Genomic DNA, 17,134 nt, shown 5'->3' with positions numbered 1-17,134 from the left:
ACCAGACAGCCACTGACTGTCCAGGCATGCTGGGAGTTTTACAACAGCCGGAGGCCCCCTGTTTGGGAATCACTGGGGTAGAATACCCCTATGTCCACCCCTATGCAATCCCTAATTTAGGCCTCAAATGCGCATGGCGCTCTCACTTTGGAGCCCTGACGTATTTCAAGGTTCACTTAACCCCTTGTTACGTTCTCCGAGGGGTCTAGTTTCCAAAATAGTATGCCATGTGTTGTTGTTTTTTTGCTGTTCTGGCACCATAGGGGCTTCCTAAATGCGGCATGCCCCCAGAGCAAAATTTGCTTTCAAAAAGCCAAATATGACTCCTTCTCTTCTGAGACCTGTAGTGCGCCAGCAGAGCACTTTTCATCCCCATATGGGGTGTTTTCTGAATCGGGAGAAATTGGGCTTCAAATTTTGGGGGGTATTTTCTGCTTTAACCCTTTGTAAAAATGTTAATTTTTTGGGAAACCAAGCATTTTAGGTAATTTTTTATTTATTTTTTACATATGCAAAAGTTGTGAAACCCCTGTGGGGTATTAAGGTTCACTTTACCCCTTGTTACATTCCCCAAGGGGTCTAGTTTCCAAAATGGTATGCCATGTGTTTTTTTTTTTGCTGTCCTGGCACCATAGGGGCTTCCTAAATGCGGCATGCCCCCAGAGCAAAATTTCCTTCAAAAAAGCCAAATGTGACTCCTTCTCTTCTGAGACCTGTAGTGCGCCAGCAGAGCACTTTTCATCCCCATATGGGGTGTTTTCTGAATCGGGAGAAATTGGGCTTCAAATTTTGGGGGGTATTTTCTGCATTAACCCTTTGTAAAAATGTTAATTTTTTGGGAAACCAAGCATTTTAGGTAATTTTTTATTTATTTTTTACATATGCAAAAGTTGTGAAACCCCTGTGGGGTATTAAGGTTCACTTTACCCCTTGTTACATTCCCCAAGGGGTCTAGTTTCCAAAATGGTATGCCATGTGTTTTTTTTTTTGCTGTCCTGGCACCATAGGGGCTTCCTAAATGCGGCATGCCCCCAGAGCAAAATTTCCTTCAAAAAAGCCAAATGTGACTCCTTCTCTTCTGAGACCTGTAGTGCGCCAGCAGAGCACTTTTCACCCCCATATGGGGTGTTTCTGAATCGGGAGAAATTGGGCTTCAAATTTTGGGGGGTATTTTCTGCTATTACCCTTTTTAAAAATGTAAAACTTTTGGGAAACCAAGCATTTTAGGGAAAAAAAACTTTTTTTTTTACATATGCAAAAGTCGTGAATCACCTGTGGGGTATTAAGGTTCACTTTACCCCTTGTTATGTTCCCCGAGGGGTCTAATTTCCAAAATGGTATGCCATGTGTTTTTTTTTAGCTGTTCTGGCACCATAGGGGCTTCCTAAAGGTGACATGCCCCCAAAAACCATTTGTCGCTCCTTCCCTTCTGAGCCCTCTACTGCGCCCGCCGAACACTTTACATAGACATATGAGGTATGTGCTTACTTGAGAAAAATTGGGTTTCAAATAAAAGTAAAAATTTTCTAATTTTTACCCCTTGCAAACATTCAAAAATTGGGTCTACAAGAACATGCGAGTGTAAAAAATGAAGATTGTGAATTTTCTCCTTCACTTTGCTGCTATTCCTGTGAAACACCTAAAGGGTTAAAACGCTGACTGAATGTCATTTTGAATACTTAGGGGGGTGCAGTTTTTATAATGGGGTAATTTATGGGGTATTTCTAATATGAAGACCCTTCAAATCCACTTCAAACCTGAACTGGTCCCAGAAAAAAAGCGAGTTTGAAAATTTTGTGAAAAATTGGAAAATTGCTGCTGAACTTTGAAGCCCTCTGGTGTCTTCCAAAAGTAAAAACTCATCAATTTTATGATGCAAACATAAAGTAGACATATTGTATATGTGAATAAAAAAAAATTATTTGGAATATCCATTTTCCTTACAAGCAGAGAGCTTCAAAGTTAGAAAAATGCAAAATTTTCAAATTTTTCATAACGTTTTGGGATTTTTCACCAAGAAAGGATGCAAGTTACCACAAAATTTTACCACTAAGTTAAAGTAGAATATGTCACGAAAAAACAATCTCGGAATCAGAATGATAACTAAAAGCATTCCAGAGTTATTAATGTTTAAAGTGACAGTGGTCAGAATTGCACAAAATGACCGAGTCCTTAAGGTGAAAAAGGTCTCAGTCCTTAAGGGGTTAAATCAAAGTTTGAGTGTCCCAGACCCCGGCGTGTGGGTCCAAATATAACAAGCCCCCACAGGGCTCATGTGGCCGAGAGATGTAAGTGCAACGTCTCCATTGGCCTGACCTGCCATTGTTTCCAAGACTTTTTGCCAAGGCAATCCATGTGAAGAACAGTGTAACACCGCCGTGCCCTGCACACATGATACGCTGAAGGGCCACTGAGACGTGTCCGGGCAGTGGAGGCTTAGGACACAGTGGAGGATGTGGAGGCAGAGTCGTACACTGTCACATGACCAACGGGCTGACAGAGTGGAGCAGGATGCAGCATGAGTACACAATTAAAAGGTGAACTTTAAAATCTCTATTGAAGATGCATGTTAGGTAGTGCTACCATCCAAAAATTTAAGGCCCAAGCCCAGAAGCATCAGTAAGCCAAGTAATTCCTGAAACACACAGGAGCAGTCATCAGCAGTACACTAAGCATGTATTAAGCTACTGCTAACCATCCAAGGCCGGAAGCATCAGTGAGGCAAATAGTTCCTGAAAGACACAGGATGAGTCAGGAGCAGGCATTCACAGTACCCAAGAGGGTTTCATAACCCCTTACATTTAAAGATCAATGTTGAAATTCATATTAAGCATGTATCTAGCTACTGCCAGATTTCCAAAAATAAAAGGCACAAGGCCAGAAGCATCAGTGAGGCAAGTAGTTCCTGAAAGACACAGGATGAGTCAGGAGCAGGCATTCGCAGTACCCAAGAGGGTTTCATAACCCTAATTGATAACCCAAGAGGGATTCATAGCCATAATTGTGAAGTGTTGGTGTAGCAGCATGGTCAATCTACTCTGAGACATCTGGCATTGGTGGCTGGAAATCCTGTCTGATCCATCCCTGATTCATCTTCACAAAGGTCAGTCTCTCCACATTTTTCATGGACAGACAAGTTCGCCTTGGGGTGACTATGGCCCCGGCCGCACTAAACACCCGCTCTGATGGCACACTACTGGCCGGGCAGGACAGCTTTTCCAGGGCAAACTCTGCTAGTTGTGGCCATAAATCAAGTTTTGCTGCCCAGAATTCCAGCGGATCTTCAATGTTTGTTGGCATGGCCATGTCAAGGTATCCATGCCTACCTGCTGCTGATGAGTTGCTTCACTATGCGGGTGAAGAAAGCTACTCATCAGCGACTGTAGACTCAGGCTGCTGCTGATGGAGCTGGTACTGCTCCTGCCACCCCTCCCCTCCCCAGCAGCCATGGCAGTGGAAGGTGAGCGAAGATGGCCCCCCGAGTCAGACCTGCGAGTGGATGGACCATGTCACCGATAGGCATAGGCCAACTGACTACGTAGGATCTCTCTGTAGTAGGTCAGTTTGTCCTCCCTCTCAGTGGGTGTAAAAAAAAGGCCCCCATTCTGGAACGGTAGCGAGGGTCCAATAAGGTGGAGAGCCAGAAGTCATCCTACTGATGAATTTTGACAATTCGGTGGTCACTACGCAAGCAACTGAGCATGCATCGTGCCATTTGCGCCAGTGACTCGGAGGGACTACCTGCCTCCATCTCCACTGCATACTGCCACGATGTGTCTAGGTCCTCTGTCTCGCCTTCCTCATAACCCTCCAGCTCCTCTGGCTGCTCTTGCTCCTCCTCTCCTTTCCGATGACTAGAAACACCGGCCATCTCATCCAACCTAAACTGTGCTCCACTCTGCCCCTCATCCTCCTCCTCCAGTTTAGCCCCCACAGGGCTCATGTAGCCTTGAGATGTAGGCGCAACGTCTCCATTGCCGTGACCAGCCATCGTTTCAATCATTTGTTGTAGAAAATGTAGGAGTGGAATTACGTTGTTCATGCCGTAATCCAGGCGACTTACAAATAATGTGGCTTCCTCAAAGGGCCTCAGCAAACGGCAGGTGTCACGTATGAGCTGCTACTGGTTCACATTGAAGTTACACAGGGGAGTACTCCTATCTGCTTGGATCATTAAGAAATCGGTGATGGCTTTTCTTTGTTCGGAATTTGACTTTTTTGGCCCCTTTGGCGTTTTTTTGAAGAAAAATAGTTGGGTACAAAAAAAAAAAAAAAGATTCAGTATGGATGTAAAAATTATTTTTTATAACAAAATATTAATACATTTTTTTATAAAGCGTGTGTGTGTGTTTAACTTTTTATTTTTTTACATTTTTTATGTAGTACTACTACTCCCAGCATGGAACACACTGTTCCACGATGGGAGTAGTAGTACCTGTACTAATAGACATATCGCCCCGGGTATCGGTCCTGACACCCGATGCGATCGTCCATAATATAGCAGAGATGTGACTCTATAGAGCACTCACATCTCTGCACTATACTCCGGCCAGTGATATGAATAGAACATCATTCTTATTTTCCGCCCAGAGCTTTGATTGGCCGGATGGTAACTTGCAGCCAATCATCGCTCTGAGGAAAATATGAATGAGTGAGTGGCCGGAGTATAGTGCAGAGATGCGAGCGATGTATACAGCCGCTCCATCTCTGCTATAGACAGGACGATCGCAGTGGATGTCAGTAGTGATACCCGCTGTGATCTTTCCTTAACTGCAAGTACTACTCCCAACATGGAGCACACTCTGCTCCATGCTGGGAGCTGTAGTACCTGCATTAATAGACAGATCGCAGCGAGTGTAATTTCTGACACATGATGCGATCTGTCTATTAATGCAGGTACTACAGCTCCCAGCATTGAGCAGAGTGTGCTCCATGTTAGGAATAGTAGTACTTGTAGTTAAGAACACATCACAGCGGGTATCACCACTGACATCCGCTGTGATCCTCCTGTGTAATTTATAGATGCGGGCGGCTGCTCTTCTTTGGTCCCATGCACTGACGTATATATACACCTATTCATATTTCCCACAGAGAGCTTTGATTGGCTGGAACCATCTGGCCAATCCCAGCTCTCTGCAGGAAATATTATTGGTGTATATATACGGCAGTGCAGGGGACCATAGAAGAGCGGCTGGCCGCATCTATAAATTATACAGGAGGATCGCAACGGGCGATCTGTCAATTAGTACAGGTACTCCTACTCCCATCATGGAACAGTGTGTTATATGCTGGGAATAGTAGTACTACCTAAAAAATGTTGGGGAAAAAATGAAAAAAACACACACACTACATTTTTATTATTGTCCACTACATTTTTAGTGCTTTACCCACCCACATAAATTGATCCCCGTTTAAAAATTAATAAACATTTCGTAATAAAAAAGATAAATTTCGTTAGATGCAATTTTTTCTATCTCTACTGTATCTTTTTTTAATTATTTCTTTTTAATGGTACCCTACGAAATTTTAATAAAGTTATCTCCATCACTCCATCAAAAAAGAATAAAAACCGCCTGCAAAAACGCAAAATTTAAAAACATGGCGCTTTTCTTGCCATTTTTGCTCTCCCATAGACTTCTGTGGAAGGAAAACACCACTTTCAGGGCAAAAAACGCCAAACTAGGTTTTGTCGGGCATTTTGAAAATCCAGCCTCTGAGCCCAAAATTGCTGAAAAACACCAAAACGATTAAAAAAACGCCAAACTGAAAAACGCCAAGTGAATCTGGAATTCAGCAGTTTACTATTGACTTGCAGCTAAAATCTGGACGCTGCGTTTTTTCGCTGAAAAAACACCGTGCGGGAAAATTGTCGTTTTTTACGGCGTTTTTGCAAAAAAAAAAACTCAGTGGAACTCCAGCCATAGGGGCAGTGCAGTATATTCAGCAAAACACCCAGGACAGCGGGGTAGGACCATGATTCCAGGACAGTGCTGCTTGAATTGGGGTGGTTGGGAGGTGTAAACTGGTTGTGCTGAACAGAGCATCTGAGAAACCATAAACAAAAATGTCTCTATTTCTGCTTACATGATGCCAGACAATAAATGGTCAATAATTTTCTTAACACATATGAATGGTGCAGGAAGCTTGGAGTTTGACACAGCTCTACTATCAGAGACATTAGTGAACTCTTCTGAATAGTGTCCTAATTTTACATTCCGGCATAACATATGTAGTGTACTCTATTGCAGGCAAACATCTGTAACAGTGGAAATGTGAATCGCTACCTTATTTTATAGGCTATTATATTGTTTTAATATGCTAGCCTGTTTAAATCCCTCATTTATTTTAGGATTGTATATTATAAAAAATAAAAAAATTAAAAACGGTGAACTGTCACTTTTTCCCCATCAACAACCAATGTTAAACAGACATGATTGAATAAATTGGATTTTGCTTGTTATTTTGTGTGAATACATTTATTGTTTCCCTTTTAATAAATTAGCCATTACCTAATATGTATAAATAGTCAGAAAATTAGAATATGTATATATTCACATATTTTGCGTCATAATTACAAAATTTACACAGATTGATTATTGCAGTTTAAATCAACATCAATTTACAGATTTCAATAAACTGTCATTTATTGTTAAACTGGACGTTGGGACAAAGTGATTATTTGTTTATTTGGAATAATATGTATACAAAACAAAAAGCTTATTTTAGAGTACATTTTTTGAACATGACCTCTCAATGTTTGTAGTATTTGCTCTTTTAAGTTCCCTTCCGCTTTTGCAGCAAAAATATTTCTTCCAAATGTACAAAAATGTAGACTGGAATTTTTCAATGCGGAACGCGTACACAATGGGGTTCATGGCTGAATTTCCATGGGTCAAGAAGATGGCGATATAAGTGATGATCATTGGCGTGTTGCATGTCTGACAGAACAACGTGATGCAATTCAGAGTATGTAAAGGTAGCCAGCTTAAAGCAAATAATAGGAGGATTAAAGCTAATGACTTTGCAATTTTTAGTTCTTTTCCATAGTATTTCTGAGGATCTTTAGAACTGGAAGATACCTTTTTATTAAGTTGTCTCTGAATTAAATTGAATACTTCCAAATAAATTATTAACATGAGGAAGAGCGGAGGAAGGACCCAGACAAAGAAATTGAAGTACACCATATATTCCATACTGATCACGGTTTCAAATTGACAAGTTATGATGATTTCACCATAGCTGGAGTTACTTTGTTTTCTTAAATAGTTTATATTGTTCCATCCAAACATGGGAACCAGACCAACAATGAAGGAGAGAATCCAACATCCTGTGATGGCAATCACTGCTCTTCTAGCTGTTACAACACTTCTGTAACTGAAAGACAAAACAAACGAAAAGATTAAATGAGCAGCACGAGAAAATGTATCTAAAAAACAAAAATCATTAATTAGGAAGATAATTAATGATGATAATTGAATGATAATTAACAATGTGCCAACACAGAGGATGTATATGAACATTTTAGTCTAAAAACTGTTTCCCATATATAGTGTGATACATAAAAAGGCAGATAGATTCGTGTCGTGATACATTAAAAGGCAGATAGATTGGTGTCGTGATACATAAAAAGGCAGATAGATTGGTGTCGTCTTTTAAATAAATATTGTTAAAATTAAGCAAAATGCTGATCTTTTTGAAAGGCCTTATCTTTATATTAAAAAATGGCTTGTCTTCTCCACAGTTGTCTGTGTAGCCATTTTATTTGAATAAGCTGGCCTATAGCACTAAGTTAACTTGACTCTGAAGTGTTCAACCCCTTAAGGACCAAGCCCATTTTCACCTTAGGGACCAGGCCAATTTTATTTGTGCATTTTCGTTTTTTCCTCCTCGCCTTCTAAAATCCATAACTCTTTTATATTTCCATTTACAGACCCATATAAGGGCTTGTTTTTTGTGTGACCAATTGTACTTTGTAATGAAGCCTTTCATATCACTATAAAATGTACGGCAAACCCCCCCCCCCAAAAAAATTTTAGGGAGGAAATTTAAATGAAAACCACAATTTTTTGTATTGCTGATACTGTTCAGTGCTACGCATAGGACATAGCACTGATCAGTATTATCTGCTATCTCCTGCTCTGGTCTGCTCAATCTCAGACCAGAGCAGGAGACGCCGGGAGATGGACGGAGGCAGATGAGGGGACCTCCGTCGACAATTACACAATTACAGATGAATAACATTAATGCTTATGAAGAAATATAAAATCCCATCCCTTCCCCAATATCGCGCCACACCCCACCCTTCAATTCCCTGGTTGAACTTGATGGACCTATGTCTTTTTTCAACCGTACTAACTATGATCGGATCGCCTCGGCAGCGCTGCGGGCGATCCGATAATCTATTTTATCATGCCCATTGCCGCAGATTCCATGATCTGTACAGATCACGGCATCTGAGGGTCCCCGGCGGGTTGCGGATGTCGGCCATTACTGTCGGAACCTACCGTGTATGACGCGAGCACCGCTCCGATGCTCACGGTCATACACAGGAGGTAAATGTACGTCTGTACGTGCCGTTTTATACCCAGAAGTCTCTCTTCTCCTCATTGGAAACTCCTCAAGATTTGCTATCTCATTGAATCAATTTAATTGGGGCTAGTCATGTATGAGGCTAGAGAAAAGCCAGGAAAAGGGGCGTGGCAATCCAGGAAAGGGGCATGTCCCCCTGACAAAAGGTGGGTGTCCCCGACATATTTACTAAGGTTTCTACATAAAATGTGGTGGATTTAAGCTCTGAAAAACCTTACAGTTTTGAACGGTTGTAAGAAAAAAAAAAAAATGTCTGGTCGCGGGGGTCCCATTGCGCACCCTCCTTTGTGAGCTCTCCGCAGCGCTGGAGGCTCCAAATGTTTAAAGTGACGACCATGGGGCCGGAGTATCAGACGTGATTTTAATAATTCTCCTGGTCTAGTTATAATTTAAGTGTAATAAAAGTTATGTTTTATAGGAGTTGGGATTAGGAGGAATTGTGTGCCTTATGGGCGCTATTGTTGTCTAGTGTCAGATTTACCCTCCCCTTCTCTTGGGGCAATTGTTTCGTTGCTGGAGTATCAGGCCGTCACGCCCCCTACCATAGACTTGCATTGAGGGGGCGGGGCGTAACATCACACGAGGGTGAAGTCATGACATCACGATACTTCGGCCCTGTGGTAGTCACGCTACACTTTTGGAGCCTCCAGCGCTGCGGAGAGCTCACAAAGGTTGGTGCGCAATGACAGATTACATGGGTCCCCAGCGGCGGATAGCCTTTGGATAGGGTATAAGATGTATTAGGGCCGGAGTACCCCTTTATATTCAACAAACCTACTGGGGAATAAATCCCCTCAGGGATAACCCTGACTTAAGAACCCCTATAGAAATAATATAAAATTTAGCTTTTATTTAATCAGTTAAAAGTCAATGTGCTTTTACTTTTTAGCCACTAGATGGCAGTGGTGCTTTAAAATTTCTCAACACTGTGCACTCAATGTTCAATGTACTAAAATATTGGTGTCTGCATTCAGACTACTGCTGAGTTTTATTGCATGTAATAGCCTCCGATGCCTTACTGCAGTTCAGTAACAGGATCGCTCTGCCTACAAAGAACTGGCACTGTGTGATATTAAAACACTTAAAAAATGTTGACTGTCCAAATCTCATCATATTTGGCCACTGAAGCCTCATAAGCAAATCAGACATTATTCTGTATGGGTGCTTTAAGGATAACTATCTTAAGAAAAGAAAAAAAACAAACAGAACAACTTTGATATGTCATAGGGAGTAAGATGTTCAGAGGAAGCATATTGCGTCAGTCCCTTTGTCCCTATCTTTATTTTAGCTGAAGATCTCATCTCCTACTACTATGGCATTTATTAATTTATTTTTTATTTTTAACAAGTACCCTATAAAAGGGGAAAAAAGCACATTTAGTATTGCTAAATTAAAAGAGTTGTTTTAGCTCATACCCTTACTAGGGATGACAAGTTAATGTTGTCCATCCTGAACACTTTGTTAGTTAGGTAATGTGTAATGCACAGACACGGAAGGTCCTCCAGAGGGAGACATACTCAAGTTTTTCACTGAAGGAGAGGATCAGTAATTCAGTATCTCCATCCAATAACTCAGAATTTCTTGATAGTGTACTGTATGTGGAAATAGCTTTTGTGAACCAGATAGCTTTTTCTTTATTGGAAACAGGTTTCCTTCTTGTGTTATCTATTAGCTACAGCTATAACGTACTTGAAGAATACAGGAATAGTCAATATAAAACATCATACGTCTACTATCCACAACACTGTAGCTCCCCCACTGCAAACAACTGACAAGAGAGGAGGAGGAGGAGAGGGGGTGGTTACCAGGGAATAACTACCTCTACAATCCGCCTGCAATCTGAGATGTGGTTGAGCAAATCAGACTACACGACAACTACTGCTATTTAGATCCAAATGCTATCTGCCATCAATAAACATCCACTCTGTATCTATTTCAATGTTCTGCCAGAGTAAAAAAATCTAGACTAGAGATAAGGAAATCACCCAAGATTTGTATCCTCAATGATAAAGAGAGAAAGACTGGAACTTCTCCGGCGGTGCATCATCACCAAGATGAGGACATGTCAATTATCAATAAGAATATTCGAGCACTTTATGGAGTAATGCAACGCACAGGAGCGTTTCAAGGCCGTAACAGGATCTACATCAGCTGATGAAGAGCTCGGTATGGGCTTGAAACGCTCCTGTGCGATGCATTACTCTAATAAAGCGCTCGAATATTCTTATTATCATCATCTGGGTGAGTAAGTGCTGCCAGAGAAGTTCCAGTCTCTCTCTCTTTACCATCGTGAATGTATTGCTGGCATATTTCTGTACCTTCCAGAGGAACCAGGAGGCTGCTGATCACCATTTTGTCTTTCTATGTGCAAAGGAGAGGTGTTGTGCCCTGAGCGCAACCACATCTGGTAAGGAGCCACCTAACCCTTCCTATCTTTTGTCCGAGTATGATTTATGGGCTTCAATAGGTGCGCACCTGTCTCTTTTTTTTTTTCTTTTTTTCTGCATTAGATTTGGATCCTCATTCAGAAGTGCCCTATTTGCCAACCCAAAATTTGTATAGTAGCAGGCACTCAAAAGTCCCCGCTCCTGTACAGTACACCAAGTGGCTGGGCACAGAGCACAGCAACTGAAGTGAGTGGAAGCTGCATTGTATCTCTGCTTTCCTCTGCACCGCTCTTTGTATAGGGGCAGGAACAAAAGAATTCTGAGACAAATCACAAAAAGGTTGGATTCTAACCGATCCAAAAAATGTTGGGAGTACGGACAATCAAATATGTGCCAAAGCGATTTACTTATCCCTACCTACATATCCCTATTAGAGCATATAGACATTATTACTGGTGAATAAAAGTCATCCAGATATTACGAGGATATAATACTTCATGTCCCCAGCAGCCAAAATGACAAAACGGCATGCAATACTCTGATTTTAGAACAAGGCCCTGGTCTTTCTATTCACTTCATTAATTGCAGACAAGCGTTTACATAGAAAATATGTATCAGATATCTTTGAGTGTTAAACATGCCGTTGGACTGCTGAGTCATGTACCGGCAGGGAGCCCAATGCATGCACTGTGGATTCAGAAAGCTTATCCTTTTCAAGTGTGTTTCATTACAAAGGGAAGCCTTGATAGAAGGATATTATGGAAAAGGCCACTTTTCTCACATATCACAACTACATTGAGCAAACATTTCCCTTTCAATACAACATTTGGACTGGATTTACTGGACACCCTTTAGTGCACCACTGTGCCAGTAAGAATGGCATGGGCCTTTGTCTCCATCTGCAGCTATATATTCTGTGTCAGCAATTTGGCCTAAATAAAATGTATTCAGTATAGGATGGCTAATTTTGCTCATCAGTATATAGTGACAAACCAGTAGCCTTGCTCGAGTACTGAACATGTGTGGGAAAAGCTACAGTCAAATATGGATCTTGAAAGAAAAAGACTAAAAAGTGAAAACCTTTATTATGAATATAGCCTACATCTTTGTGTTCTTTAACAATAGCTTTTCATGTGTATGGCCTTTCTGTCTGAGCAAAGATCTGTATTAGATATAACATAAAGATCAATGATTTCTATGTAATAATAACATACACTCTTATTAAAGGGAGTCTGTATAGAGCCATTAGCAGCTCTACGCTATTAAAACTGTTAAGCAGCCATATACTGTACTGATTTCAGCGAGAGAAGTACAACAATACCTGCAGCTTGCATGTCGGAGAAAAACATTCAAAGCGTACCTGTCATACTGCCCAAAAAAAGTGATGTTTCTCAGTACCTAATCCTGACCATGTACAAATGCTATTTGTTAGGCATATATAAGTCCTAGACACATAAAAATATATCATGCTCACTTGCTTTGTCTTCTTGCCTTGTGGAGGGGGTGTGTCTGTCACTCTCCCTCACTGTGATGACTCATCTGAGTATGGGAGTAGCCTGGCAGTCTGCAAATCACTGCACTCTAACCCTTTCCACTCTGGTTTCATGCTGTACATGTTACACAGAGAGGAAGATAATTGGTGTTTGCCTGCAGTATTCCTAAGAAATGATGGTGAGTTTATAACAATATTAAATGTGTAAATATAAAAATAGATCTCTCTTAATCAGTGCAAGGATTTTAGTGATAAAAAGCGCAGTAGTTTTTATGCATACATTTTCTATCTGTTCCTAGTAAAGCTGGATGCTAATCAACATAGCTGTCACTATGTGTGTCATTCAGCTTTCACAGACTCCTGAATGTCTGATCAGCTGCTTTGTCATTCAGGAGCCAGAGAAAGCTTTGGCTGTTCAAGCTTGCTGGGAGTTGTAGTTTTGCAAAAGCTCGAGCTGCGTGTTAGAGCAGGGTTGCCTTTAGCTGTTGCAAAACTACAACTCCCAGCATGCCCAAACAACCTCTTTCTGTAGTTTTGTAAGAGCTGAAGGCACACAGTTGGAGAATACACAGCGTTCTAACACCCCCAGCTGTTGCAAAACTACAACTCCCATCATTAGAGTTTTAGTTTAGGAACAGCTGAACACTGCAATGGTGATCTACAATACTGGATACCAAAACACACTTTATGGACGGTATACAGTATGCTGCAAAATACAGAGTAGTCTGTCTGCATAAAGATAGATGACCCCTAGTGGTGGCTATTTTCCTTTTTATAATTTTTAATAAATGTATATTTTAAAAAAGTAATCTATAATGACAGTGCCTCTTTAATTTACTGCCTGCCGCCATAGCAAGTTTCTAGGGGAGAGCTCTTCTGGTTAGCTGTATCCTCTTCCTTTGAGCTAGGATTGACAGCTTTGGGAGCCAATTAAAAAACTAGAGTTAGAACTATCATAGTTTGTGCCCATTTAACTATGATGGTTCTAACATTTGACATGTTGTAGAGATTTGTCAAAAGATTTGATTGGTTAGGGTCTGAGTGTTTAGACCATGACCGATAGCTAGAACTTGCTGGGACAAGAGTGCTCTAAGTGAGACAAACTTACAATGTATGTTTATGGGATTGTCTCAGTCAGCTGCCCTTTTCTCCCCATTTGTTCTAATAATTGGTCGGGGTCTAAAACACTCAGACCCCAACTGATCAAAACTTTTGGGACATGTCAACATTTTTTTGTAATGACAGGACACTTTAAGAAGAGGGTCTCAGGGCTCACCTCTTGGGCATATGCTGTGACAACGGCTGGGAATCTACAATTTCTGTTAGTCATTCAAGTTACATAGGCATAACAAGTATCGGGGCACTCCCCTCTCCAACCTCTGTATGGGAAGTCAGCAATTTTGATTGTTCAAAAAATGCTGAAAGGCTTCCGTGGATATAAGCTGGATACACCATAAAATCGTTACTACTGAGAGTGCCTGTTTTTGAAGAGGAGCTAGCCCTCTATTCTTGGTTCCTCCTAATAAAAGTTAACAGGTGTTATAGGAACAGTTGCGTACATTTGCTGTTTCTGTACACAAGGAAATACTGACAGGAAGGACCCCACCCAACCCCATCATTTTAAGCTTTAGAGTCATAGGCCCTGATTTACTATTGCATACCAGACATGTTTTGTCGGATTGTGTGCCAGACTCTGTCACATTGCGCCAGAAATTCTGTCTCCACCAGATTTTGCGCCAGAATTGAAAAAACCCTGACTAACTCTCCATTTTGCTAAGAAAACCCGAAAAATGGATGTGGTTGCTGGGAAAAGGGGGCATGGTCTCCGAAAAGGGGCGTGTTCCCTGACATTTTCACAAAAAAACAACATATTTACTAAGGTTTCCACATAAAATGTGGTGGATTTCAGCTGAGGAAAACCAGACAGATCAGAGCATGTGTAAAAAAAGGAAAATGTAGGGAAAGTGGAAAATGTAGGGAAACCTTATTAAATACCGTGGAAAATAAATTGTAGGGGATTAAAACACACAAAGAAACCTACACTCTTAGTAAATAAGGGCCATAGTTTTGCTGCATTAAGCAGTCAGGGCCTTGGTTGTTTACAGTGAGGAAGACAGAAGTTGTACAATCCAGTCAGACAGCACGTGTAAATCTTCCTAAGTTTACATACCTACAGTTAATTTTTTTTCTTAATCATAAATATAGATTACTGACACATTTTGGACAACAAACTTAAGAAAAACAGAGATGCATTGTTGTAAAATCTACACATTTGTTGACTGATAACGTTCTTAGTATTAAGCTTTGATAAACAGCCATCTGTGGCTCATAGGATGACAATAGGTCGTATTCAGCCCATCCAGGCACATTACAATAGAGACTGTTGTAGGACAAATGCTTATAGTATCTTACCCTTAACTGTCACGTGTGCTTAGCTGTGCTTTCTATTGAGGTCTTCAGACATTGGTGGACTGAATGGTGTCTTGTGTGTTTGCGCTTCTAACACTAAATGTAAAGCTAGCAGCTTACAGAAGCAAAAATAGCTTAGGAATATATCATTTATAAAAATAAATATACCATATTAGTTACCGTATTTTTCCCCCTATAGGACGCACCGGCGTATAAGATGCACCCTATTTTTAGGTGCAAAATCTAAAAAATTTAACATCTGGAGGTCCGCAGATTGAAGACCACTGCATAGGAGGTAATACTCACGTGTCCCCGCCGCTCCGGACCCTTCACCGCTGCCCTGGATGTCGCTCCATCGATGTCGCCGTGTCCCCGTCGCTCCGGAACGTCTCTGCTGCCGGCCGGGTATCCTCGCTCTCCGTCGCCTTCATCACGTCGATACACACGCCGATGCACGCACGTGACGACGTGATGACGAGGAAGGAGAGCGCCGGCCATACAGGGGATCCCTGAACGGAGAAGACATCGAGGAGGCAGGTAAGGTCCCTCCCGGTGTCCTGTAAGCACTAACTGCTATTCAGTCAGGCTGTTCGGGACCGCCGCGGTGAAATCGCGGCGGTCCCGAACAGCCCGACTGAACAGGCGGGTTAGTGTCACTTTCCCTTCAGACGCGGCGGTCAGCTTTGATCGCCACGTCTGAAGGGTTAATACAGAGCATCACCGCGATCGGTGATGTCCTGTATTAGCCGCGGGTCCCGGCCGTTGATGGCCGCAGGGACCGCCGCGATAGGGGTGTATTCGCTGTATAAGACGCACCAACTTTTTCCCCCCAGTTTTGGGGAAGAAAAAGTGCGTCTTATACGGCGAAAAATACAGTAGATGTCATCATGAGGTTCACAGCAGAAATTTTTTTTTTCCGTTTTTTGGATCCTTTTTTTTTTATTTTTATTTTTTTAAGTTGCTGGCTACTTCTACCTTATAACAAACTGTCTTCAGATTAGGTCTTCAAGGGGTACTCCGGAAAGTTTTTCTTCTTTTTCAAATCAACTAGTGTCAGAATGTTAAACAGGTTGCAAATTACTGTTATTTAATTTGCATGTCTTTTAATACTGGTGCTGTATGCTCTAGAGGAAGTCATGTATTCTTTCCAGTCAGACATGGTGTTCTCTGATGCCACCTCTGTCCATTTCAGGAACTGTCCAGAGCAATAGATAGAGGTTTGCTATAGGGATTTGCTCATTCTCTTAACAGTTCATAACATGGACAGAGGTAGCAGGAGAGAGCACTGTGTGACTGGAAAGAATACATGACTTTCTCTGGGGCATACAGCAGCTGAGGTACTTAAAGGCTTAAGAATTTTTAATAGAAAGAATTTGCAATTCTGTTTAATTTTCTGGAACCAGTTAAAATGAAAACGAACGCATTGACCCAATATGACAGTATCTTTGGTACATACCACCTCTATGAGCCATAACAGAAAGGTCATTTGCAAGTGTGGCTCCTGATTTGATGGACTTGGCTTTTTTATGTATAATATGTACAGCCACTAGTGTTAGAAGAGTTGGGTATTAGAAAATCCGGACCTGCAGGGGGTTTGGGCATTTGTTATGATTAAATAGAATAGGATATAGATACAGGATCCGGCACTGCTGTGTATACGGCAAATAATCAGCAACAGGTGGATAGTAGAAGCAAGAACCAAATCTATATGGTGCTCAGTCCAGAGATAGTAGATCAAATCCAATATAAATGTAGTGAGAATTGAGGATGGCACTCACCCGAGATGGTAGCTTCAAAAGTTTCCTTATTGTATAAATACAGTGGCGGTGTCAGGCAGGTGAATGGACAGGAACGCCGAGGGCCTCTGAAACCGCCACTGTATTTATACAATAAAGAAACTTTTGAAGCTACCATCTCGGGTGAGTGCCGTCCTCAATGATTAAATAGAATGTTAAAGCTTTTGTTCAAATAAAAATAAAAAAAATTGCAGGGTTGCAGATTTTTTTCTTGATACTTAAAAGCATGGCATGCTTATTCTTCTAAACTTTCAATAATAAACTCAAAAGACATAATTAGAGGTAGTTGCAAGGACTTTTCCTGGAATTACTATAATAGGAAATAAATGCTAAAAAGCACCATAATGGCAAGGCAGTTTGTATTTGACTGTCACCAGTTCTCAGCACATTCCATCAATAGCACAGAAGCAGCTTGTCATCAATTTGTCAACTAATTCAAGACTGATAATCTGGCAGTGGAT

The 17,134-nt window shown here is 41.3% G+C and overlaps 1 protein-coding gene across 1 annotated transcript in view; it reads right to left on the bottom strand.

The window, feature by feature from the left end:
• Positions 1–5,363: 5,363 nt before the first annotated feature.
• The window catches only part of ADORA1 (adenosine A1 receptor), a 160,360-nt gene continuing 148,589 nt past the window's right edge, over positions 5,364–17,134 (bottom strand). The window contains exon 3 of the mRNA XM_056558223.1: positions 5,364–7,374. Within this exon, the coding sequence (XP_056414198.1) occupies positions 6,723–7,374 (652 nt within the window). The 3' untranslated portion in view covers positions 5,364–6,722. The remainder of the gene's footprint in view (positions 7,375–17,134) is intronic.

This window comes from Hyla sarda, chromosome 2, assembly GCF_029499605.1.
Source record: "Hyla sarda isolate aHylSar1 chromosome 2, aHylSar1.hap1, whole genome shotgun sequence".
Classification (NCBI taxonomy): Eukaryota; Metazoa; Chordata; class Amphibia; order Anura; family Hylidae; genus Hyla; species Hyla sarda.
Note: the sequence above shows the minus strand (reverse complement) of the source record. Positions and strands in the feature narration are given on the sequence as shown.